The sequence below is a fragment of the Pogoniulus pusillus genome, chromosome 6 (assembly GCF_015220805.1).
Source record: "Pogoniulus pusillus isolate bPogPus1 chromosome 6, bPogPus1.pri, whole genome shotgun sequence".
NCBI lineage: Eukaryota > Metazoa > Chordata > Aves > Piciformes > Lybiidae > Pogoniulus > Pogoniulus pusillus.
In genome coordinates, this window is record NC_087269.1 from 27,983,137 (window position 1) to 28,009,367 (window position 26,231).

At 48.0% G+C, this 26,231-nt stretch overlaps 1 protein-coding gene across 1 annotated transcript in view; it reads right to left on the minus strand.

The window, feature by feature from the left end:
• Positions 1 to 2,639: 2,639 nt before the first annotated feature.
• The window catches only part of OIT3 (oncoprotein induced transcript 3), a 35,230-nt gene continuing 11,638 nt past the window's right edge, over positions 2,640 to 26,231 (minus strand). Inside the window, exons 6-10 of the mRNA XM_064145571.1 lie at positions 25,474 to 25,596; positions 17,736 to 17,896; positions 16,710 to 17,125; positions 4,666 to 4,765; positions 2,640 to 3,270 (exon numbers count right to left, since the gene is read on the minus strand). Of these exons, the coding sequence (XP_064001641.1) occupies positions 3,085 to 3,270; positions 4,666 to 4,765; positions 16,710 to 17,125; positions 17,736 to 17,896; positions 25,474 to 25,596 (986 nt within the window). The 3' untranslated portion in view covers positions 2,640 to 3,084. The remainder of the gene's footprint in view (positions 3,271 to 4,665; positions 4,766 to 16,709; positions 17,126 to 17,735; positions 17,897 to 25,473; positions 25,597 to 26,231) is intronic.

The following is a 26,231-nucleotide window of genomic DNA, read 5'->3' on the forward strand; positions in this document are numbered from 1 at the left end:
GGCCACAGGGCAGTAGCAGATAGCAGACCTACTATCCTGCTTGCAGGGCAAACTGAACAGCTTCCCAGCCTGCTCCCCTCACAGGTCACAGAGAGTGCAGTTTCCTCCTCCTTACTCACCCAGGTGATTTAACTAAAAAGCTGCAGAGTGGAGAGGCTGCTCCCTACAAATTTGTCAGGAGAAACCAATAATGTGCACAAATAAGTGAAATAAGCCAGGAAATGAACCTCTCCCTCACCACTCCCATGCCTCCCTTTCGGGCAAACAAACAAAAAAACCTGAGCCACCATTTGCCTCTCCAGAAGGCATCAGCTAATTAATTTCATTTCCCAGCACTTGTTTAATCAAAACAAGTATATTTAACAGGTGCTGCCTGAGCAAAGAAGTGACAGCAAGAAATTGCCCATGTGGCCCTACTGCAGATGTGAATCAGCAGAACCAGGAGATGCAGAGCAGTGCAAGAAGGAAGCTTTTGGGTTTCTTTTTCTGTCACGTGTTTAGATAACTCACAGACTGCATTGGGTTGGAAGGGACACTCAGAGGTCATCTTGTCTAATCCCACTGCAGACAAGAAGAACACCTCCAGCTAGACCAGGCTGCCCAGGGCAACATTGAGTATGACCTTGAATGTCTCCAGGGATGGGGTCTCAACCACATCCCTGGGCAGCTTCTTCCACTAATTCACCACTCTCATTATGAACAGCTTCCACCTGATGTCCAACCTATCTCTACCCTGCTCCAGTTTCAAACCATTGCCCCTCATATTGTCACTTCAAGCTCTTCTAAACAGTCCCTCCTCAGCCTTCCTGTAGGACCCCCCTTCGGATATTGAACAGTAGCTCTAAGGTTTCTGGAAAGTCTTTTCTTCTCCCTGCCAAACAGCCCAAATTCTTTCAGCTTGGATACCTGAAGAATGTCTCTCCACTGATCTCTACTTACCATGTTAGAAACATTTCCACTTATTCCAATGCACACACCCAAGCTGGAAATGCTGCTGTGAAGTCATTTAGAAAAAATCATTAAAGCCCTGGCCCATCAATTGCCCATTCCTCACTGGAATCTCACCAGAAGCAATACAGCTGTGAAAAGCAATATTGCTGTGGTGATTTGTCACCCCTTTCTAAATGCTTCCTTCAAATAGGGGTGGCCTCCCTATCCATTTGAGAACAACAATACATTTTGGCCCTGGCAGCAATTTGGCTGCTTCCAACTGAAGTAGAAAATGGGTACTGCAGAGTCAGAGTTTTTCTGGAGCATAGATTCATAGAATGGTTTAGGTTAGAAGAGATCTTAAAGACCATCAAGTTCCAAGCTCCCAGCTATGGGCAGAGACACCTCCCACTAGAGCAGGTTGCTCAGGGCCTCATCCAATCTGGCCTTGAACACCTCCAGGAAGAGGGCACTCACAACCTCCATGGGCAACCTGTTTCAGTGTCTCACCACCTCCACTGTAAAGAATTTTGTCCTAATCTCCATCCTAATTCCTCTTCATCCTATCACTACAAGTCCTTGTAAAAAGCCCCTCCTCAGTTTTCTTGTAGGCCCCTTCAGGTACTGGAAGGCCTTCTTTTCTCCAGGCTGAAAACCCCCAGCTCTCTCAGTCTGTCCCCATAGGGGAGGTTCTCCAGCCCTCTGATCATCTTCACAGCCTTATCCAGATCCAGTCCAGCAGTTCCATGTCCCTCTTATGCTGGGGGCACCAGAACTGGATGCAGCACTCCAGGTGGGGTCTCACAAGAGCAGAATAGAAGAGCAGAATCACTTCTGTTGTCCTGCTGGTCACAGTTCTTCTGATGCAGCCCAGGACATGGTTGCCTTCTGTTCTGCACCTCCAAACACGGCAAAGCTTCTTTCAGGAAACCTCACGGATACGCTGCTGTGTCACAGCCAACAGTAGAGCTAGATCCTTCCTCTCCTGCCTCCAACCCTGCCTCTTCCACAGTCCTTCACTGTGGTTTCACACCACAATTCTAATTCTTCACCACACAGTGCTCCTGCTCCAGAATGAAGCCCAGAGGAGGCCAAGATGATCACTTGTTATTTTGAAAAGCTCTTGATGGCCCAAAGAGATTCCTGACAAGCACAATGCCACCACCATCACCAGTAATTGTGTCCCCACCCTCTCTCACTCGCTGAGCATCTCCACTTGCAGAGTCACTCAGACAGTGCTGCTGTCACCAGCTCACTGGGGACAACCCTGTCCCAAGAACTCCCCACACTGCAAGTGATTGCTGTGAAAGCTGAAGGTGTGTTTCTCTCAGCCCTTTGTCAAAGCCCCATCCTCTCCAGAGCAGGGTGATGCATTCCAGCTGTCAAACAAAAAGCTGGCAGGGAGGGAGGTGTTTGTAGGTGTCTAATGGTCTTCCTTTCTTACAATGAAGGTGCTACAGCATGTAGGAAAGACACCACAGCTGGGAGGAGGGAAGAAAAGGGAGACAAACAATGCTAGAGTAAAAGAATAGACACTACTATGCTGCATGCAATGGCCAAGAGACACTAAAACAATCCTGAGTTGTCTCAACTACATTTTACTATTTAAAACTAACATTTAAATGTGCCTGTGACAGAGCTGAGCTTTAGCTGCCTGCAATGACAACTGCTTTGTAGCTCCAAGGAACTTCCACGTTAGGAGACAGATGTGTTTATACATGTTTTTATTAGCTTCAGCATCACTCACAGAGCAGCACAGCAAACACCTTTACCTATGAGGCTGCTTGTGCTGCCTGATGAAAGAAGGACTGGAATAATGTTGGTTTACTCAAGGAGGAACAGTTCCATGGAGCCTGCAGGCAGATGTAGGGAAAAACAAAGCTGGGTAATGTTTCAAGCCTGCAAAGCAACAGGGTTCCTTCAACCAAAGGGTTGTTGGGAAGGAATGTGGGTAAAGCCAAAGTGTTCTGCAGTCTGGGTGGCACTGGGAGGGCTGCCTTGTGTGCCCACAGATGACCATCGTGCAGTTGTGGGGCCAAGTCTTGAGGTTCAAGTGGGGCTTGACCAAATGCTTCATTTCTCAAACAGCCATGGCAGAAGGCATTGATGAAGAAGGCTGGTGGCAGGTGGAGAGGCCGTTCCAGAGGGTGGATGTTAGTCATCAAAGTCAATTCTGATGGGTCCACCAGACAGGACATGGTTTGCCATGTGACCAGCTTCCTCCTCCTCCTCCTCCTCTGTCACAGCCACCCTGCGGACACGCCTGCGGCAGCCCTGGGCACAGCGCGAGCTCTCGTCCAGCGCTCCACACACGAGGATGCGGCAGTGCAAGAAGACCTCCTGGAGAGTGGTGAGACAGCAGGCCAAGTCAGCATGCAGCCCTGGCAATCACACTAGCCATGGCCCAGCCATTTCTGCCCCTGCTTCAATGAGGTCCTCAGCCACCATCACCATCCACAGCCAAACTGGCTGCTCCATCTGGTTTCTTAGGTGCCCAGGAGAGGGCACACTTTCCAGCTGAGATCTCAAAGCATGGCTTCTGCCTGTTAGCCAGGGGCTAGAAAGGGAATACAAAGGCGTGGAATAATCCTCCAGAGGAAAGGATGAAAATGTCAGGAACAAGCTTGGAAGAGTTGGTATGGACTGTCATGAGTTGCACAGCAGGAAGCTGATCAAGGATACAGGAAGCCTCACAAGCAGATGGACTGATAGAAATGTACAAGAGAATTTGATGTGAGCTGACAAAACAAAGCTAGGAAATCAGGAGGCAAAGGAGGAAAATCCAGATAGATGAGGGACTAAGACCAGAAGTTGAGGGGAGGAGAAGACCAAGGACAGGGAGACAGCTGCTTTTTCTTTTCATACAGCAAAGGCAGTCAGTGACAGGATCACTGCTTCCTGCCCTCCTAATGACAAGAAGAGTAAGCAAGATCCCTGCAAGCAGCAGTTAGGGAAGCAAAGATTTGTGAGTATTTGGTCAGTGATGAGGTTTGAAGCAAAATCCCAGCACAGGATGGGAGGATGCAGGTTGGAGGCAGCAGCAACAATCCGAAGCCAAGCAAAATTTCTGAGTTTTGAGAGATCTCATCCATTTTAACCCTCCTGAGGCAATCCAGGAGCTGGAGTGGCACCGTTATGCCATTTTTGGAGCAAGCAGTATTTGCTGAGCATAACAGCAGTGGTTGAAAGGCTTTATTTCTTCCAGTACAGCTAAGGAAAGTTATTTTCATTAGGAAAACGGCATCCTTCAACTGTTCTCCCACTACAAATCTTCTGTCACAGAATGCCACCAGCCTGGTGGCTTTGCATCTGTACCCACAAGAGTCAGAGAAGATGGAAAGCTGAAGAGACTCCAAACTATGGACTGTCTTGTTTTGAAGACAGGACACTGCCTAACGTGCCTAACTCCACAGGTTTCTGCTTCGTGACTGGGAATACTTATCTTGCCCAGGATAGAACAGTCCACTAAGACTATCCTGGAAACAATGATTTTAGCCTGCTGTGGTGTTGAAGCTCTACAACTACCTTTCACATTTAATTTTAGTTGCTCCTATCCCTCTTTCTTCAAGAACTTGTGTCAGGCTCCTAAAAATCAACTGCTGGAAGAGGGATGGCAGCATCTGCTTTGGGTCAGCCACTCCTCCCCTTCATGATCTAATACAGCCAGGTATGTGCTGAGACTCTTGAGGCAGCTCAGGGCTGATGCAATATCCAAGAGGTGGGTTTTGAGCTTACCTTGTTGTCTTTGCCCACAAACTTGAATACAGGAACCTGGAAATGCTTGGCAAGGTGGTCCTTTGACGTGTACTGCTTCACTGAATCATCAGAAACACAGCTGAGGAAAGGAGAGGGATAGAATTTAATGGGTTTCCCAGAAATGGAAAAGAAGCAAAAACTATCCCAGCCTATTTAACTACGGAAAGGAAAAGAAGGTTTGGCTCTCTCAAGCTAAGCTACCATCCATGTTACTTCCTCTTTGGCCACAGAAGCAAATTTGGGAGTGACAGGGAACAACAAAAGCAATTGATAATAACATCTCCAGACAAAGAACAGCTCAGCAGTGGAGAGCTGGCAGGACACAGTCCAGCCCCCTCAGCAGAGGGCCTGCCAGAGAGCTGCAGGCCAGTCTGTCCTCGGTTCACCCTCTGTGCAACAGCCAGCAGTGAGCAGCAAAAACCTTATGCAGCATAATGTATTCTCTGCTTTCTCTATACATATACAAAAGCACATAAATCATGCTTAGAAGGAAGAAGCCTGTGCCCACGTTAATGTAATGTCCCAGAGGATGAAAGCCACAGAAATCCAGATTTGCTTTACATCATTTACATTTTCCTGCCTGCTGGACATGGTTGGGTGGCTCAAATTCAGGACACTAAAAACGATCATTTCAATTTCTCCACGGTCAGTGCTAGAAAAGGTTACAAAATTACAACAAAATGAGCTCCTCAAATAAATATTTCCATTCCAGGTGCAGTCTATTTATCAGCTATTACAGCCTGTTTAGAGTCTGACAGACAACAAAACCAAAATTGCTGGTGACTCAATAATTACTGCTGCCCAGCTGCAAAGCCTTGGGCATTCTGAGAGGGCCTTAACTCTGCTGTGATCATAAAATCACAGAATCAGAGAATGGTAGGGGGTGGAAGGAACCTCTGGAGAACATCAAGTCCATTTCTAGCAAGTTAATTCCAGAAATGGAGATTTTTGCAAGTCAAGTGGTGGTGGCAGAGACAGGAATAACGGTGCCACAACAAAAAAGTCATAGAATCATAGAGTGGCTTGAGCTGGAACTGATCTCTAAAGGCCATCTATTCCAACCCCACTGCAGTCAGCAGGGACATCCTCCACTAGATCAGGTTGCTCAGAGCCTTGTAAAGCCTCATCTTGAATATCTCCAGAGATGAGGCCTCAACCACTTCCCTGGGCAACCCACTGCAGTGTTCCCCCACCCTCATGGTGCAGAACTTGTTCCTAACATCCAATATAAACCTACTCTTATATCAAACTGTTGGCCCTCATCCTATCACTGCAGGCCTTTGTAAACAGTCCCTCTGCAGCCTTCTTTTAAGTCCCTTCAGGTACTGGAAGGCTGCTATTAGGTGTCCTCTTCTGACAGGAAATTTAGATTCTGCCTTTACACCAGAAACATGCAAGGCATTGCAGGAAATACTGATGTTTGACAGGTTCAATCATCAAAGAGCAGCGAATTTCTATCTGTATATAGCTCTGCTTTCACTAGAGCCTGTCTTTGGAAATCCTCTGCTCTGTGAGCAGCAGCCTACTGCAAGTCCTCCTGTTACCTGCAGTAGAATCACAGACCGGTTTGGGTTGAAAAGGGCCTTTAAAGGTCATTTAGTCCAGTCAGCAGGGACATCTACAACTACAGCAGGTTGCTCAGAGCCCCAAACAACCTGACCTGGAATAGTTCCAGGAATGGTGCTTCTATCACCTCTGGGAATGTCTCACCTGGGTCTATGTCTCACCACCCTCAGCATAAAACATGTATTCCATCCAGTCTAAATCTCCCTCTCAGTTTCAAACTGTCACCCCTTGTCTTGTCCCAGCAGGCTCTGCTAAAATGTCTGTTCCCAGTCTACCCCATCAGAATCACAGAACTTTTGAAGTTGGAAGAGACCTGTGAGATCATCAAGTCCAGCAGCCCACCAAGAGCTCACAGTAAGCTACTAACTACCACCAAAGCACATACCTCAGCACCACATCCACCTGTCTTAAATCACACAGGGATGGTGACTCCACCTCCTTGGGCAGCCTGTTCAAATGCTTGAGAACCCTTTCTGTGAAGAAATTTTTCCTAAGTTCCCTATTTTTTTCTTTTAAGTACTGCTCTAAGGTCTCTCTGGAGCCTTCTCTTCTACAGGCTGAACAACCCCAACTCTCCCAGCCTGTCTGCACAGCAGAGGGGTTCCTGCCTTCCAGTAGAGCAGTAGCAGCACTAAGCATTGGGCTCATCCTAGCATTATTTTCACCCACACATATTCCTGCAGCTTTTCTCAGCCAGTGGAGGTCACGGTGTGAAGGGATGTTGCTGTCTGCAGTGCTTGTCTAGCCTGGGGTGGCAAACATAAAAGCTATCCAAGGAGAGCTAATAAATTAACATCATGCAACTAGAAAAGCTGACAGAAAGTCCTCACCCTTGAGGCCAAACACTGGATGTTACTAAGTTGTTTAGGATAAAATTGCTTTGGAAAGCAGCATTCCTGAAGGCATCTGACTGTAAAGAATGACAGCTAAAGAATTTTCAGAAGTGACTGGCCAAGCTTTGGGGACATAAAGTCAACTTGTAAGCATGTTCTTGTTTGTGAGCATATAAACCGTGATGATTCCAGGATGCTGGCTCCAACTGACTCCTAAAACTCAGGTTCCCCAGAGGTTCTCCATGCTGGCGGCAGGAAACCTACTGGTTTGGGGCTAGGGAGGAGGAAAACAGAAGAATGAGGAGGAATCATAGAACGGTTTGAGTTGGAAGTGATCTTTAAAGGTCATCTACTCCAACATCCCTGCAATCAGCAGGGACATCCTCCACTATGTCAAACTGCTGAGAGCCTTGTCGAGCCTGACCTTGAATTGCTCCAGAGATGAGGCCTCAATTACCAACCTGGGAAATGTGTTGCTGTGTTTCACCACTCTCATGGTGCAGAACTTGTTCTTATCCAATCTAAATCTACTCTTCTCCAATTTCAAATCATTGTCCTTTATCCTATCACTCCAGGCCTTTGTAAACAGTCTTTTTCCAGCATTCTTGTATGCCTCTTCAAGTACTGAAAGGCTACTACTAGGTCTCCCCAGAGCCTTCTCTTCTCCGAGCTGACCAGCCCTCAGCCCCCTGATCATATTTGCAGCCTTCCTCTGGACCCCCTCCAGCAGGTCCTTGTCCTCCCTGTGTTCCTTGAGCTTTTCAGGCAAAATTCTCATAGATCATTGAGAACTAAAAAAAAAAAAACTCAAAATAAAAAGGAAATATATTTAGAGGTAATTTGATTTAACTTCATTGGTTAAGTTCTCTGAGTTCCCAGTGTCTTCTTGAACATGCTAAGTATCACAGTATCACAGTATCATCAGGGTTGGAAGAGACCTCACAGATCATCAAGTCCAACCCTTTACCACAGAGCTCAAGGCTAGACCATGGCACCAAGTGCCACGTCCAATCCTGCCTTGAACTGCCCAAGGGACGGCGACTCCACCACCTCCCCGGGCAGCCCATTCCAGTGTCCAATGACTCTCTCAGTGAAGAACTTTCTCCTCACCTCCAGCCTAAATTTCCCCTGGCACAGCCTGAGGCTGTGTCCTCTTGTTCTGGAGCTGGCCACCTGAGAGAAGAGAGCAACCTCCTCCTGGCCACAACCACCCCTCAGGTAGTTGTAGACAGCAATAAGGTCACCCCTGAGCCTCCTCTTCTCCAGGCTAAACAATCCCAGCTCCCTCAGCCTCTCCTTGTAGGGCTGTGCTCGAGGCCTCTCCCCAGCCTCGTCGCCCTTCTCTGGACACGCTCAAGCATCTCAATGTCCCTCCTAAACTGGGGGGCCCAGAACTGAACACAGTACTCAAGGTGTGGTCTAACCAGTGCAGAGTACAGGGGCAGAATGACCTCCCTGCTCCTGCTGACCACACCATTCCTGATGCAGGCCAGGATGCCACTGGCTCTCTTGGCCACCTGGGCACACTGCTGGCTCATGTAGAAACATGCTGGAAAATAGCTCTGTGGAGGAGGAACTGTGAGTCCTGGGGGACAAGTTCACCATGAGCCAACAATGTGTCACTGTGGCCATGAAGGCCAATGGAATCCTGAGATGCATTGGGGCCAGCAGGTCAAGGGAGGTTATCTTCCACCTCTACTCTGCCCTAGTGAGGATACATGAGGAGTAGTGTCCAGCTTAGACTCTGCAGTTTGAGAGAGTCAAGGAAATACCTGAGAGAGTCCAACAGAGGACCACAAAAATGGTAGGGGGACAGGAGAATCTCTCTTATGAAGAGAGGCTGACAGACCTGGGGGGTTTTAATCTGCAGAAGATAAGACCAAGATAGGATCTTATAAATGCTCATCAAGAGCTAAAAGGTGGGTGTCAAGAAGATGAGGTCAGATTCTTTTCAGTGGTGCCCAGCAACAGAATGAAGGGAAATGGGCACAAACTGGAACACAAGAGGTTCCACCTGAACAAGAGGTAAAAAAAACAACTTTGGTTTGAGTAGACTGGAACAGGTTTCCCAGAGAGGTTGTGAAGCTTCCTTCTCTGGAGACTTTCAAAACCCATGTGGATGTGATCCTGTTGAACTGGCTCTAGGCAAAGATGCTTTATCAGAGGAGTTGGACTAAAAAAGTCTCCAGAGGTCATTTCCAACCCATACCACTGTGATTCTTTGAAATGGTGAGAGGTCTGAACCATAAAGCATCAAAACCCAGTTTGGTAATGACATGATTTGATCCCATGTATGAAGAATATCTCCCATAACAGATGTCAGATGCCTGTCAAAGAAAGCTCACATGAGCACCAAAGAAGCAATCTCAGTCCAGCACTGTCCAACTGGACGGTTGGATGAAATGGACAAGTGAAACCAACTGTTCATCCTATGCTTTGGAAATGTGGCATGAGCACTGTCCTGGAAGGCTAACAGGCCTATGAGATGTCCTGGCTTGCCCCACCCTTCTGCTGATGGGGGAAGCAAGGCTGGGAGGAAAACAAAGGCTTGGGCCATAGTGTCCCCTCTCAAAGTGCTAAACAGGTACCCACAGGTGTTTAGGTACCTGTTAGTGTCTTGCCCAAATAAGGGTGAGCAAGTCCTGGGGTCACCTAATGTGGTCAGTTTGGCAAATACCATTTTGATTGGTGAATCTTTGTGGCCAAAGGAGCCTTTGCCCTCAGGCAAATAATACAGATTGAGCTAAGCTGCAAACAGTAGAGCTGCCTCTGTCTGTCTGCCTCTGCCCCACTGCTCTTGGCTGAGGTGTTCTGCTCTGCCTCGTGCTTCAGATCAGCTTAGTCCTGATATTTTGGGTTTGAACTACCTGGAAACTTAAGTGCCTCAAGTTTCCTAGGAAAAGGCATTTAAGTGCCTCACTATATGGCAAGAAGCGCCACCGACATGGTGCTCTCTGCACAACTGCACCTGCCTGCACCTCTGCAAACCTCCATGCCAAGAGGAATCAGGATCAGGTCAGAGATCCTCTGCCTCTTTCCCAGCACCCTAAGAAGATCTGGAAGCCTCCCAACGGCCAAGCAGTTCCAACACTGCCACAAAGGAGCCAGGGACTAGCTTGAAATGCCTACACCACCACAGCGAGTAGCACAGACTTTCCCTAGGGCTCCAGGCTGCCTATTTATAAGTGAGGCAAAGCCATTTTGTGGCTGAAATTTAACAATTCTTCTGATTCTCCAAAATGAATGAACTGCCCATCCTTGTGAAGATATTCCCCACCAAATTAGAACCCAAATTTAACTCAGTATATAGTTGTGAGCAGGAATTTTCTGAAATAAAAATTAACTACATATTTTATAATTCCTGCCTTGCTAATTGCCTCAAGCACCTCATATCTGTGAGTGACAGGACACCTTTGGGAAGTGCCAAAGAAGTGGCCAAGAATTTAAAATGCAAGATGAGGATTCTACCCTTCAAGGAGTCTGGCAATCCTGACTGCAGTGGGAGGTTTGCTCCCATGACAAGCCCAGAGACTGGGGCCCAGGTACTTACTTTTCATTATTCTTAAAATCAATAAGTGGATACTGACTACCCTTAAAGTGAATATCAAGATTAATTGACCCTTGTGGAATGGCCAATCGATTGTCAAGGAATGATAAATCTTGAATTTTATAGGAAGATGAAGTCATGGGCAGGAAAAACCTTGGGTTTGCAGTGGTGGATAATCATTCAGGGAGATCCTGGGGCAGGGTGTACTGCCACCATCAAGCTTTGCAAAGCAAAGGTACCCAAATCTTCCCCTTCTTACCTCAGAGGAAGTCCTCTAAAAATCTAGTACCTTTTCCCCTTCATGAGAGCAGTTCAATTGAAGCTTGTCACATCAATTTTTCCATAAAGAAGGACTTGGCAGTCCTGATGGACAGTAAGTTATCTATGGGAGAGCAGTGTGCCCTTGTAGCCAACAAAATCTGGGGTACACTAATAAGAGTATGGCCAGCAGGGCAAGGGATGTTCTCCTCCCCCTCTACTCTGCACTGATGAGACCACATCTGCAGTACCGTGTCCACTTCTGGGGTCCCAGATCAAGATATAGTAAAGAGTTTCCAAAAGAGGGTTATGAGGATGATTAAGGGGCTGGAACATCTGTCTTATGGGGAAAGGTTGAGAGACCTGAGGCTGTTTACTCTGGAGAAGACTGAGAGAAGGCAAATCATTGAAAGGTGGGTGGCAAGAAGGTAGTAGTGTCTCCTCAGTGGTATCCTGTGATGGACACCTGATTACAAGAGGGATGTGGAGGTGCTGGAGCAAGTGCAGAGGAGGGCAATGACGCTGGGGAAGGGCCTGGAGAAAAATCTCATAAAGAGTGACTGAGAGTCACTGTTTAGTTTGAAAGAGAAGAGGCTGAGGGGAGACCTCAGTGCTCTCTACAGCTACCTGAAAGGACATTGTAGAGAGGTTGGTGCTGGTCTCTTCTCACAGGTAAATAGTGATAGAAGAACAGGGAATGGCCTCAAGCTGTGGCTAGGTAGGTTTGGACTATATATTAGGAAAAATATTTTCACAGCAAGAGTTGGGCAGGCATTGGAATGGGCTGCCCAGGGAGGTGGTTGAGTCACCATCCCTGGATGTGTTTAAAAGTCATTTGGATGAGGCGCTTGGGGATATGGCTCAGGGTGAACCTTGTAGAGTGAGGGTATCAGTTAGACTTGGTGATCCTGAGGGTCTTCTCCAACCTGACTGTTTCTGTGATTCTGTGAGGGCTGCAGAACTGGATGCAGTACTCCAGGTGAGGCTTCACAAGAGCAGAGTGGTAGGATTACCTATCTCGATCTGCTGGCCATGCTTCTTTTGATGCAGCCTGGGATACCATTGGCCTTCTGGGTTGCTCATGTCCAGCTTCTCATCCACTAATTACAGGGAAAAGAACTCTTCCCTGTGCATAACATGCTTAGGTGATGAGAGCAGAGAGTGGCAGTGCCATGGAAGTTGTGCTCTGACTCTCTTACTGAGGGGTTGTGAGGTAAAAGAAGAACTTTGAGAGTAAAATAACCAACTCAGCTTGAAAACGAGGGGCAGCCCAACGGGTTCCTTGCAATGGAACTATCTTAACCACACCATGCCCAGACAAATGACAGCTCTTGACCACATCAGGTGAGAATGGATCACCCTCAGTGACATCACTTTGGTCCGGGTGCCCTAGAGAGCTGTTATGTCTATCTCCTGTGCAATCGGTCAATGGCTTCTATTGAGTTCTGATCTGAAAAAGAGAGGAACAAGATCAGAAGCAGAAGAGTTTCTTTGAGGCTGTCTGAGCTAGCAGGAGAGGAGAGCATTACAGAGACAGCAGGGAGGGAGCTGGGAAAATCATGATTTCCAATGTGGTCACGTCAGTACAGGGATGAGGAATCACACAGGAGAAGAATTTCCCATCTCACCAACTGAAAACAGGGAAGAAAGCAGGGAAGGGGAATTTTCCCCATCCCTCAGCCTAAGATATATCCCCTCCAATTTAACCACTGCTTCCCTCTGGAAGCAGCAGCTAACTCCTGCAAGTCTAATCATTCATAGACAAACTGATATTAAAATACTGTCTTTATTGTCTTGGACTTTTGAGGTGAGTTGATTAATAGAACAGAATCAATCAGGTTGGAAGAGACCTCCAAGATAATCCAGCCTAACCTAGCACCCAGCCCTGGCCAATCAACCAGACCATGGCATTAAGTGCCCCATTCAGGCTCTGCTTCAATGCCTCCAGGGACGGTGACTCCACCACCTCCCTGGGCAGCCCATTCCAATGCCAATCACTCTCTCTGACAACTTCCTCCTAACATCCAGCCTAGACCTCCCCCACCACAACTTGAGGCTGTGTCCCCTTCTTCTGTTGCTGCTTGCCTGGCAGAAGAGACCAACCCCACCTGGCTACAGCCTCCCTTCAGGTAATTGTAGACAACAATGAGGTCACCACTGAGCCTCCTGTTCTGCAGACTGCACACCCCCAGCTCCCTCAGCCTCTCCTCACAGGGCTGTGCTCCAGGCCTCTCACCAGCTTTTTTGCTCTTCTCTGGACACATTCCAGTATCTCAACATCTCTTGAATTGAGGAGCCCAGAACTGAAACTGGGTTATTCCAGAGTTGTTTGTAGTAGGGACAAATCAGCAGTGCACTCAGCTAATTTTACTTTGTAATTGCTGTGAGCACACAGAGAGACAGCTGCAGTGAGCTTAGGAGCACAGCACCAGCCTTTGGGCTGAGACAGTTTCCATATGGCACGGGGCATGGGGGCTAGCATATCTGGGGACACTGGGGCTTTCACAGGACATGGGGGCTGGCATGCCTGGGGACACCGGGGCCTGCAGCAACAGCCTGGAGAGTGAGCAAGCTGGATGAAGTTTCAGTCCAGTTACCCCTTTGGTGAAGTTTGAATGCCCTCTGCAGGAGAACAGCACCAAAGGGACTACTGGTGCTGTAAATGCCATAATCCCAGCATGGTAGGAGTTGTAGGGTCCTTTAGGGATCATCTAGTACAACCCTCCTGATACAGCGAGGTGAGCCAGAGCAGGTTGCCCAGGATCACAACGTCCAGGTGGGTTTGGAGTCTTTCCAGAGAAGGAGACTCCATGACCTCTCTGGGCAGCCTGCTCCAGGGCTCCAGCACCCTCACAGCAAAGAGGTTTCTCCTCCTGTTCAGATGGAAGCTCCTGAGTTCCATCTTGTGTCTGTTGCCCCATGTCCTGTGACTGGTCAGAGAAGACTGACCCCATCCTCTTGCCCCCATATGCCCTTCAGTTATTGATGAACATTGATCAGATCCCCTTTCAGGCTGCACTTCTCAAGGCTAAAGAACCTCAGGTCTCTCAGACTTTCCTCTTCACAGAGACTCTCCTGTCCCCTCAGCATCTTTGTAGCCTCTGCTGGACTCTCTTAAGCAGTTCCCTGTCTTTCTTGAACTGGGGACCTCAGAGCTGAACTCACTACTCCAGATGTGGCCTCACTAGAGCTGAGTAGAGGGATGTACCACAGACGACTATTTGCTTTCTTGGCTACAAGGGCACATTGCTGGCTCATGTGGAACCTGTTGACCAGCACTCTCAAGTCCTTCTCTGCAGAGCTGATTTCCAGCAGGTCAGCCCCTCACCTGTACTGGTGCAGGGGGTTGTTCCTCCATACTGGTTCCATGGTGAATTTCAAATATTCACTTCAAGACTTTCTCTGCCTTCTCCTTTCTCTGTTTAGTTCACATTTTGGTTACTGTTTTGAATCCCATCATTTTCCCTGGTGGTAGGATATAAATGAATGGAGCCTTGACTCTGTGAAGGGTCCAGAGGAACAGCCAGGCCAGGTGGTCAATAAATCAAGCCTTGCACTACAAATCCACTCATAAAGCCCAGAAATGTCAGGCATAGAAAGACTGCAGCCTTGATTGAAGAGAAAGCAAGCTAATGCTGCAATTTCTGTCAGAAGGAGATAGAAATAATTTGGTGTCTAGTGTCCTCTGCAAGACAATCACAGAATCAACCAGGTTGAAAAAGACTCTCAAGACCATCGAGTCCAACCTATCACCTAACACCTTCTAATTAACTAAACCATGGCACTAAGTGACTCATCCAGCCTCATTTTAAACACCTCCAGGGATGGTGACTCCACCATCTCCTTGGGCAGCCCATTCCTAAACCAATCACTCTTTCTGTGAAGAACTTGTTCCTAATATCCAGCTTAAATCTGCCCCATCACAGCTTGAGACTGCATCCTCTTGTTCTGTCACTGGGTGCCTGGGAGAAGAGACCAAGCCCCTCCCGGCCACAACCTCCTTTCACGTAGTTGTAGACAGCAATAAGGTCTCCCCTGAGTATCCCCTTCTCCAGGCTTAACACCCCCAGCTCCCTTAGCCTCTCCTCACAGGGCTTGTGCTCCAGCCCCCTCACCAGACTTGGTGCCCTTCTCGGGACATGTTCAAGCACCTCAACACCCTTCTTAAATTGAGGGGCCCAGAACTGGACACAGTATTCAAGGTGTGGCCTAACCAGCACTGAGTACAGGGGCAGGAGGAGTGCCCTGGTCCTACTGGCCACACTATTCCTGATACAGGCCAGGATACCATTGGCCTCCTTGGCCAACTGGGCACACTGCTGGCTCATGTTCAGTCAGCTGTTGACCAGTACTCGCACATCCCTCTCTGCCTGGCTGCCCTCAGCCACTCTGTCCCCAGCCTGTAGCACTGCATGGGGTCGTTGTGGCCGAAGTGCAGAACCCTGCACTTGGACTTGTTCAAACTCATAGCATTGGATTGTGCCCATTTATCCAGCCTGTCCAGTTCCCTCTGCAGAGTCCTCCTACCCTCTTGCTTGATACTTGCTCCTAACTTGGTGTCATTTGCAAACTCACTGATCAAAGACTCAATCCCTTTATCCAGATCATCAACGAAGATACTAAACAGGACTGGGCCCAGTATTGATCCCTGGGGCACACCACTAGAGACAGCTGCCAACTGGATGTGGCACCATTCACCACCACTCTCTGGGCCCAGCCATCCAACCAGTTCTCAATCCAGCACAGAACAGGCCATGGGGTGATGTTCGCCTTCACCTGTTGACAATCACACAGGATGAGCCATCACCAGCTGTAAGGGTGGACAATCTAGCCTAGCACCTGGGGAAGTAAGTAATTGCTTTTCTCCTTAGAAGGTTTGGCAGACGGAATACAGGACTTGTACAAGCACAACTCCTTGACTATGTGGTCATGACATAGATATTACTTGGGCTGGACCTTCCTTCCTAGAGGACATCAGATTGGTTCCCAGTTGTGATGTTTCCACAGTGTGGTCTAGTGAAGCTTCTAGGCACTGCTGGTTGCAAGCACTCCACAGCAATGTTGAACTGTTTGGCACTGTCATGTTAGCACCCAGATAAGTGTCTGAAAGCAAGGGTCACCTTAGGAGCTGCAACAGAGCCTACAGCAGCATTTCCCAAACCTCTGATGCACACCCCTCTACACCAGATCCACAAATTCACCCTGGGTGGATTTACCACATCCTGGGAAGATCAGTAACTGTAAATGCCTCCACCCTAAATGTCTCAAAAAAATCACAGCCAAACTGAAGGAACCTGGGCTTCGGGCACTGACAGGCATCAGAGAAAGAGCAAAGCATGGGGAGCTCCTGGGGCTCCAACCAGGACCAGCCACGGATTCTTCTAGCTTCTGCTATAATAAGGCTGTTACGGGAAAATGAATAAACTTGCTCCAGTTGCTGTGGCAGCTGAGTGGCAGTGGCAGGCAGCCATGGCAGGATTGTGTTGATTGGTTTGGCACTCCACAGGCTGGCAGAGAGAGGAAGGGTATCTTTTCTACAGCAGCCAACTCAATTATCCACCAGGCTAGTGACAGAGAAATACAGCCTGTAAGGGCTGTGCTTGGAGTAACCTCTTTCACAGCCTCTGCTTCTCCCAATCATTTTGATTGGACAGGCAGCTTGACGGCCAAAGGTCTGGCTGCTGGTGAGTGCTAGAAGCACAGCAGGCAGGCTGCTGTGGAGAGGTGAGAGTGTTTCCTGTGTCACATCAGCAATGCAACTTAGCTCCACTGTCAAGTCCTGTCTAAAAAGCCAGCAAGAGAGGGAACAATCTACTCACCCATCTTGAATCAGGTAGTACTTGAGGATCTCATCAATTTTTGAGGTGGGAGTGGCAAAGCAGCTCTCTACCAGTGTTTCCAGTCCACTGACGTGGACCAGCGGTTCAATCCCAAAGTACAGTGAGTCCCGAAGCTTGAGGGTGGGAAGAGCATCCCTGTAGGGTTCATCAAAATCTTTGTCTTTGAAGATCTCAAGAGTGAAGGGAAAGATGCCCTGGTTGCGGCTCATGATTTCCAAGGGGGAGTTCTTGAGGTTAGGCACATAGCCTTCAGAGATGGTGTACCGGCGCGGGAACTCGCAGGTCACCGGGATCAGCAGCTTGCTGGTGCGCACAATGATGTCCCCGTTGCTTCCTGGAGTCTGCTTGGGCAAGCCAGTCACCAGGTTGGTGGCAATGATTTTGTCATTTACAACCTGCAGCAAAGAAAGGAGTTGAAGTGAAGACCACTGAGGAAGACCTCTTGGAGTTCAGACTAGCAGCTGGGTTTACCTTGCTCCGAGAAGTCAGACAAGCTAGCCACTGAAAGTACAGCTTCTGACCATGCTGCAACCAGGACAAGGTTCACCCTTAACTGCTGACTCAGGGCCTCTTCTCTCAGCTTGCTGTCACCTTCACTGCACTGCACTCCTGCAGGGAGCAGAGGAATTTGCTTCCAACTGCTATCCATCTGCTAAGAGGTTGCCAGTGCAACCTCTGAAATGTTATTGGGGAATCAGACTCTATCTCAACAAGAGGGTGAGGAGTGACACTGTATGTGCTTTCTGCACCAGAACGATGGTGAAGCTACCCCTGTGAAGTGATGGGTGAGGAGAAAGCAGAACCAATGCTGACAGATGGACGTCACTGGAGAGGAGATGGAAACAAGCTGTCCTACTTTGAGAAGCCACCTCAGGCCTGGTCTGAGGCCAGTTGCATGGCAACTGGGGAAACTGTTCTGATGGTACAGCTAAATCAACTGTATTCCCCAAGGAAGCCACAAACCCAGGAGATCCCAAGAGACAGGACAGCTACAGATATACATACGTCTACAACAGTGCCACAGGACTTCAAGGAGAAATGGATGTTGACATGAGTGCCATTGGATACTCCTTTGCATGAAGTGTTGATGAGGGAAAGGTCCAGGCCTCCAACCAGGTCCTTTGGGATGTTGACCTCAATAGAGCTTGACTTGCACAGCACTGGAACTATAAGATTCACAGGTTCACAGATTGCATTGGGTTGGAAGGGACCCTCAAAGGTCATCTTGTCCAACCACCCTGCAGTCAGCAGGGACACCTCCAACTAGATCAGGCTGCCCAGGGCCACATCAAGTCTGATCTTGAATGTCTCCAGGGATGGGGCCTCAACCACCTCTCTGGGCAACCTGTTCCAGTATTTCACCACTCTCATTGTAAAGAACTTCCTCCTGATGTCCAACCTAACTCTACCCTGCTCCAGTTTCAAACCATTGGCCCTCACCCTATGTACAGGGTTAACCCTCCAGGGGGAGTGACCTTGAACCTGACCCTAGGTGTCCTTGACCTCTCCCCAGGGGTGGGCCTGAACACTAACAGGTGATGGTTAGCCCACTCTCCCTGTCTAAAGATCCATAAAAGCAGGGGGGACTTCCTGTTCTCTCTCTCTGTGCTCCCTGCCTCCCTGCTACCAGCATCACCATCCTGTTCCTGGTTCTCTTTTTGTTTTACCACGTGGCCATCACCCACGAGGCAGAGAAACCCACTGACAGCAAAATCTGGTTGTATTTACACATTTTGTATCTTGTTTTCCCTTCCCTACACATTTGTAACTTCCTCACCTCAGATACCTTTTTAATTTATTGTTAAACTTTTCTTCTTTTTTAACTTCCAAATCAGAGTGAGATGATTTTATTTGAGTGTGCTTACCTTTTCTCTCTCTACATCTAATTTCTTTATTTTGGGAAAGAAGGGGGAAGAGGGAAGGGCATTCTAAAAAATTGTTATTGGTTCTATCAAATCTGTTTGAGTCTCTGGGAATTTAAATCAGTGCTGAGTCACCCTATCGCTCCAAGCCCTTCTAAACAGTCCCTCCCCAGCCTTCCTGTAGGTCCTCCTCAGCAACTGAAATGTAGCTCTGAGGTCTCCCCAGAGCCTGATTATCTCAAGGATGAATGGCCCCAATTCTTTGAGCATGGCTTCACAGGAGCCAATCATCTTTGGAGTCCTCTGGATCCTCTCCAACAATTCCATGTCTCTCTTGTGCTGGTGGCTCCAGAGCTAGACACAGTATTCCAAGTGGAGGAGGCCTCACCAGAGCCACTGGAATAGCAGCGTACACTACAGATCTACCAGAGAGCTGAGGAAGTGCTACACTAATAACTACTGGGCAAGAAAAAGGGAGATTATATGCTTTGTTTATGATTTTTTTTGCCATAGTAATCCAACTACATATTTTACATTTCTACCTACACAAAACAACCCCCCTGGAGCTAGCACTGCCCCAGATTCTCCTGGATCCCACACAAAAGATGACAAAGAGGACAGCTACACCTGCAGCATAAACTTAGCTGTGCAGTATTTTCAGCTCTGCTTAATACTCAGCACAGGTTTGGCTGATATCTCTTTGCACTGCTATGTGCTGGGGAAAGCCTTTGCCAGATATGGATAACAAATTCACACCACCCCAAGGAAAAGTCAAATTTTAAGACCCTTAATCAGATTTTACATCAAACCCAGGGCATGCCAAAGCAAAGCAGATCAGATCCATATAGATGCTGTGCTAAAATGGAAGTGCCTGAGAATGCCACAATTACAGCATAAGCAATAAACCCATCCCCTGGCAAACAAACCTCCTTAGCTCACTCATTCCACCTCCCTCCAACCTTTGAATTTTAAGACAGATCTCCATGAGAACTTTCTGCAATTAAAATTTCATGATGTAAGAAGTGGGACAGAAGGCAATGACTGATGAAAAAGGAAAGAAGAGTGAATAATCTTAAATTAAAAATCAATTGCTGTATATATTCCTTGAGTGCCTGCATATCTACTCAGGTACGAGACAAGTGTACTGGTGCATATATCAGAGAATCACAGAATGAGAGGGGTTGGGAAGGACCTCTGGAGATCATGTCCAACCCCCTTGGCCAAGGCAGCTTCTCCTAAAGAAGCACATGCAGGAAAATGTCCAGGCAGGTTTTGAATGTCTCGAGAGAAGATGACTTCTCCACCTTTCTGGGCAGCTTCTCTCAGGGCTCCATTGCCCTTACATTAGTGAAGTTCCTCCTCATGTTTAGGTGCAACTTCTTATCTTCATGCTTTTGCTCATTGCCCCATCTCCTGTCACTGGGCATCACTGAAACAAGCCTGGTTCCATCCTCCTGGCACTCACCCTTTAAGTATTTAATAGATTCATAGAATTGTTTGGGTTGGAAGGGACCTTGAATATCATCTGGTTCCTATCGCACTGTCATGGGCAGGGACACCTTCCACTAGACCAGGTTGCTCAGAGCCTCATCCAGCCTGGCCTTGAACATCTCCAACCATATCCACAACCTCTGTGGGTAACAGTGAGATGTCTCACCACCCTCATTGTAAAGAATTTCTTCCTAATCTTCAGTGTAAATCTGCCTTTCCCAAGCTTCAATCCATTCCCTCTCATCCTATCACAACAAGCCCTTGTAAAAAGTCCCTCCCCAGCTTTCTCGTAGCCCCCTTTCAGGTACTGGAAGGCTGTGCTAAGGTCTCCCTGAAGCCTCTTCTCCAAGCTGAACAGCCTCAATTCTCAGCCTGTCTCCATAAACGAGGTTCTCCAGCCTTTCTGATCTCCTCTGGACCTGCTCCAGCAGTTTCATGTTCCTCTTATGCTGAGGGCATCAGAACTGGACACAGTACTCCAGGTAGAGTCTCATGACAGCAGAGCAGAGAGACAGAATCCCCTCCCTGCCCTGCTGCTCTCACTGCATTGGATGCAGCCCAGCACACAGCTGCCTTCTGGGCTGCCAGGGACCATTGCTGGCTCACGGTGAGGTTTTATTCAACTGCCACCCCCAAGTCCTTCTGCTCTAGACTGCTCTCCAGCCACTCCCTGCCCAGCCTATATTTGTGCTCCAGATTGCCATGAACCAGGTGCACAACCTTGTACTTGGCTTTTATTTATAAGCATTGATGAAATCTTCCCTCAGCCTTCTCTTCTCCAGACTAAAAAGCCCAAATGCTCTCAGTCTTTCCTCAGAAGAGAGATGTTCCAGATCCATAAACATCTATGTTAGCTCTCTGCTGTACCCTCTTCAGCAAGTCCCTGTCCTTGAACCAGGGAGCCTAGAACTGGATACAGCACATTCTGGTCTCTTCCCAGCCAGAAAAACACAGCCCAACCCCCACCCTGCAGAATCTGCATTTGTTTTACTTTAAAATCTCATGACAATACTTGTGGCAAAAGAATTACTTCCCTAAACTTTCCCCTAAAATTAACTACTGTCCCAACCCTTGATATTTTAGATAATCTGCCTTCCCTTAATTTTCATCCTTAGTTATACAACCCAGGGTTCTGGTCTTGGATACAAGGCACAAATAATGCCTTTTATCCCCTCCTTAAAAGAATTCTCCTGTCTCAGCTAAGGCGTTTGCAAGAAGTGCAGGGTGTTTTTTTTAATTAGGATTGCTCTTTTCAAGGTGATAGGCTATAATCTATGCAGTGTGCCCAAAGCAATGTGCTCTCCTGGGTTAGAACAGAAAAGTAAAGCAGATTTACCTTAAATTTTTCCTCCACCTGCAGCAGAATGCAAGCAAGAATAACTGAGCGTGTCAAATGGACAAAGGAGGCAGAGGGACTTTGGGAGCACAGTGCAGTGCAGAGGTGAAGATCCTTTGGAGAGCTGACTGGCTCAATTTGGATTTAAAGCTCTGCTGTTCTACTGATTCCTTGATGAGTAAGAAAATCTAACGCTTCTAGAAAGGTGTAACTAAGGGCAAGGCGGTTTGGGTGCCAGCTGCAGCTCTCCAAAGTTCAGGATCAATTTGGTTCAGGCCATCTCTGTTTCTAAATGCCTTTGATTGGCACAAAGGGGGGAAAAAAAGAGGAGACACACATTTAACCTCTGCTCTAACACTGCAGGAGCTGTTCACACTTCACCACCTGGGCACAGAAACAAGTGAATGAGACCTGTGAGCAGATCCACCTTTGGTTCAAGTCTACTCAGCGCTATTTGGGAAAGCACTTTGGGAAACTCCTTATATTCATCTCAGAATTAACTGGAAAAGTAATTCAAAGCAGCCTAGACATCTGTACACTGCTGAGTAAATCAACACTGAGCCCAGTGTCCTAGTTGTACCAGTCCGAGCTTGCTGCTGCAGGCAGAGAGATTGCGTGCACCAGCATGGTTCAGCTCTGAGCAGGCCTGACTGCCGTAGGACAGACCATTGGCAGCAGCATCACAGCAGGAGCTGCAAAGCAGCTGTGACATCAAGACATCTCACTCCAAGTCCCCACTGCCAGGACAGAGAAGTCCAGCAAAAATGAGTTATCTTGGGTGACAAGAAATCCAACTTTTATCCACAACTTTCTTGCTCCCCACTTTCTGTCAGCATCACCCTCTTGCACCTCTCCCCTGGCCTCATCCCAGTCGGCAAGGCTGCCAAGAGCCTCACCCAGTCTTTGCCAGGCAAAAATTTCAGTTCTTCACCCTCACACACTGCAGAGTGTCTGTGAAAACTGGGTAAGCCTCCTCATTACTGCTTTCAACTCTGCTTTGCAATGCCTGCAAGCACCCTCAGCCTGGTAGGAAGCTTCTGTGGTGTGTTCAACATTCATTTTGTTGTCTGCTGTTGTTGGCATCATTTTAATTCACAGCATCACAGAATCTCAGCATGGTTTGGGTAGATAGGGAGCTCTGGAGATCACCTAGTCCAGCCCCACTGCTAAAGCATGGTCACCCACAGCACTCTGCCCAGGAATGCAATGTCCAGATGGGTTTTGAAAATGTCCAGAGAAAGAGACCCCACAACCTCTCTTGGGAAGCCTGGTGAAGTGCTCTGGCACCCCCAGAGTAAAGTTAAGTCTTTGTCCAGCCTGTGGCTCATTCCTTGTCCTTCTGGAGCAGAAGTTATCTTTATACACAGACTGCTCTGCAGAAGAGGATCTCTGGTGCTTGAAAGCCCTGATCCACTGCTACAAACACAATCAAATACCACTACTCTATCCTGCTTAGCTTCACACAAAGCTTGGGCATGGGACAGGGGAGAAAAGCATTTCACCAGCACACTTCAGAATGAGGTGGGGTACTAGGTTGGACTGCAAAATTCCAAGGGTTTTGATGGCTGTTCTATCATTGTGGGAACATCATAGCCCAGCCTGTGATTTCTCTGAAAGAGGATTAATTTTTGGTCTGATTGTGGAGGCAGAGCAAAGGAGGGTTCACAGGCTGCAGATCCAATTTCTTCAGGCAGCTGTGCCTGCCCTGCACAGTTAATTATACCACCACAACCTTATTAGATACCACCAAAGCTGGCGTGGCACAGTCCCAGATAGATGCTCTCACACCTGCTCAAAACTGCAGCCCATGGTGTGGGGACACCCACTTGTGAAATGCAAAAACAAAAGAGTTTTGCTTTATGAGATATCACATCCCCAGCCCCAGCTTGGCACCCAGCAGTGCTGCTGCTCTCATTAGCAGCCTCAGAAGGAGGAGAAATGCTGCCTAGCCCTCCTACAGCTGCTGAGGCTGCCTCAGGGAGCCAGGATTGAAGAATATTGCTCTCTTCTGTCTCATAACCACCAATCGGACCTTCAACCAGTACGTACAATCGTGGGGCTTGGAAATTGCCATCTTCTCCTCCCTACCTGGCTCTGCTGGAGCAGAAGGCACTGCTGATTTCCAAGGGTCACCCCTGAAAACAGTGCCTGCATTTCTAAAAAGCTTCAAAAGCAGCAGTTTCATCAAGTAGAACCATTCCTACTTCCTCGCTAAGGTGTACTTACCCTGTGGGCTACCATGAAGACTGGATCCACAAGGGCTGGAGCACCTCTGCTATGAGGATAGGCTGAGGGAGCTGGGGGTGTTCAGCCTGGAGAAAAAAGACTCTGAGGGGACCTTAGATGATCTCTAGTGGTCCCTTCCAACCCCTAGAACTTTCTCTAACTTGAGGGTTGCAAGAGGCCTGGACAGAAGATACCTGTTGAGCGCCAAGACCTCCTAGGCTCTATCTAACCCCTACGAAGACAGGTGGGAGAGTAAGACAAAAGCAAGGTTGCAAAGCCCTACGTCAGCATGTGCCCATGGTGGCACTGAGCACCATCCAGGCTACGCAGGCTGGCTGGGGCAGTCTGGCCACTTGAATCTGGAGCTAACGAGCAGAATTTATGAGTGAGGTCAATGTGTTCAGACAGCCTTCCAATACCTGAAGGGAAGCTACAGGAAGGCTGCAGAGGGACTTTTCATAAGGGTGTCCAGTGACAGCATCAGGGAGAATGGTTTTAAGCTGAGGAAGAGCAGGTTTGGACTGGATCTTAGGAAAAAGTTTTTCAGTACAAGGGTGGTGAGACTCTGGAACAGGTTGCCCAGAGTGGCTGTGGAAGCCACCTCCCTGAAGGTGTTTAAGGCGAGACTGGATGAGGCCTTGGGCAGCCAAGTCCAGTTGAGAGGCATTCCTGCCATTGCAGGGGGGTTAGAGTGGATGATCTCTGAGGTCATAGAATCAAAATGGTTTGGGTTGGAAGTGACCTCCAAAGGTCATCTAATCCAATCCCCGCTAGTAAGCAAGGACCTCCTCCACAAGATCAGGCTGCTGCACTAGATCAGACTCTTGTCAAGCCTCACCTTGAATAACTCCATGGATGGGACCTCAGCCACTTCCCTGGACAACCTGTTGCAGTACTGCACCACACTTATGGTACAGAACTTGTCCCTAACATCCATCCTAAATCTATTCTTCTCTGATTTCAAACCATTGCTCCTCATCCTATCACTGCAGGCATTGTAAACAGTCACTTCCCAGACTTCTTGCAGGCCCCCTTCAGGTACTGGAAGGCTGCTATTAGGTCTCCCTGGAGCTTTATTTTGCCCAGGCTGAGCAACCCCAGCTCCCTCAGCCTGTCACAGGCTGCTCAATGATTTCAGGGGCTCAGTTAGATATGGAATGATGAGACCCAGAAGAATCCTGGGTGCAAGTGCTTGTATGAAGTCATACCACCAGGACCTACAGACTCTGTGCTTAACTCTCTTAGTGCCCTCAGGAACTTCTTCCTGGTCCTCGCTCCTTGCACTCACTGCTGCAGAGCCGAATTGATTGACTCTTGGGTGCTTGGATGTGTTCACAAAGGAAATCTCACTTGGCTGTTGCAAAACAGTGGGGAACAGGTTTATTCCATGTGCATGCTAGAGATGCAAGTGAGCTGGTAGGACTCTCTCTCAAACCTCATTCTTGGAAGGGAGTGGACCACCTCAGCTGAAATGTTAAAAGCTCAGTTCTAATGGCATCAGTGTGCCAAAGGCACAGACGGCTGAAGCAGGACAATATAATGGAGATGCTAAGCAACCTGAATTGTAAGTAAATGCTGCCAGAACTGCCTGTGACACAAGATGCACCCAGCTGGGTCTTGCATCTCTGTTCTCTTGCCTGGTGAAAAGGGCAAAGTTTCCAAGCTTTCAGTTTTGGATGATCTGTCATTGACAGCAAAGCTCCATTAACCAAATTGGAAAGGACAGACTAAAGGAACACGACAGAAAGCAGAAGAAAAGTTCCCTCAGACCTACTTTTGGCACCTAGGGAAGGGAAGAGAGGCTGTCATAGAGATTTTGTTAACCTACCTTGGCAAGTGTGGTTGTCTTCTGACAGAACGAGTCCCCTTGGACATTCACATTGGTATGTGTCTTCCACTTCAATACAGGTATGGCTGCAGCCTCCATTGTTGTTGTGACAGCCTTCAATTTCTGCAAAAGAAAGGAAAATCAGCACAGTCTCAGCTCCTCAGGCAGCTCCACAGGCCCCAGCATACACTCCTGGCTGACTAACAAATGGCATAACTAACAGCACTTGAAGCTTGAAGGCAACAGCAGGGTGAGAGCTTGCTTCCAAGAAAACATGGTGGAAACCTATTTTGAATTGTAAAATCTCCTCTGTGTGTCATTTCACCATGAAGTTCATAAGGAATTCTGTGAAGCAGTTTACCAAATTAAATCACAATGCTACAACTGGCACACATATGAAGGCTGAAGAGGCAAGCTTGGCCCTTCTGAGATATCTTTTTAAATCAAATGTTTATGTTGTTTCTTCCTTGAAAAAAAAAGTGTGAGAAGAATCCTCTTAAAACTTCCACTATGTGGAATTCACTCCCTTAGTTATCATCAGGATTAAAGCCCTGAGGATCTGCAGGGGAAGTGTCTCAGGGAGGACAAGCTTGCAGGTAGACAGCTCTCTTTGCCATCAGGGCACACTGGAGAGAAGATGATGTGCTCCTTGCCTGCAAGTTTCCCAGCTGTGGTGAAGGTAGGTGTCCAGGATTCCTGCATCCCCTTCACAGGCTGAGGATGCAGCTTTGCTTGTAGGAATTTTGAGTTTCAGGCTT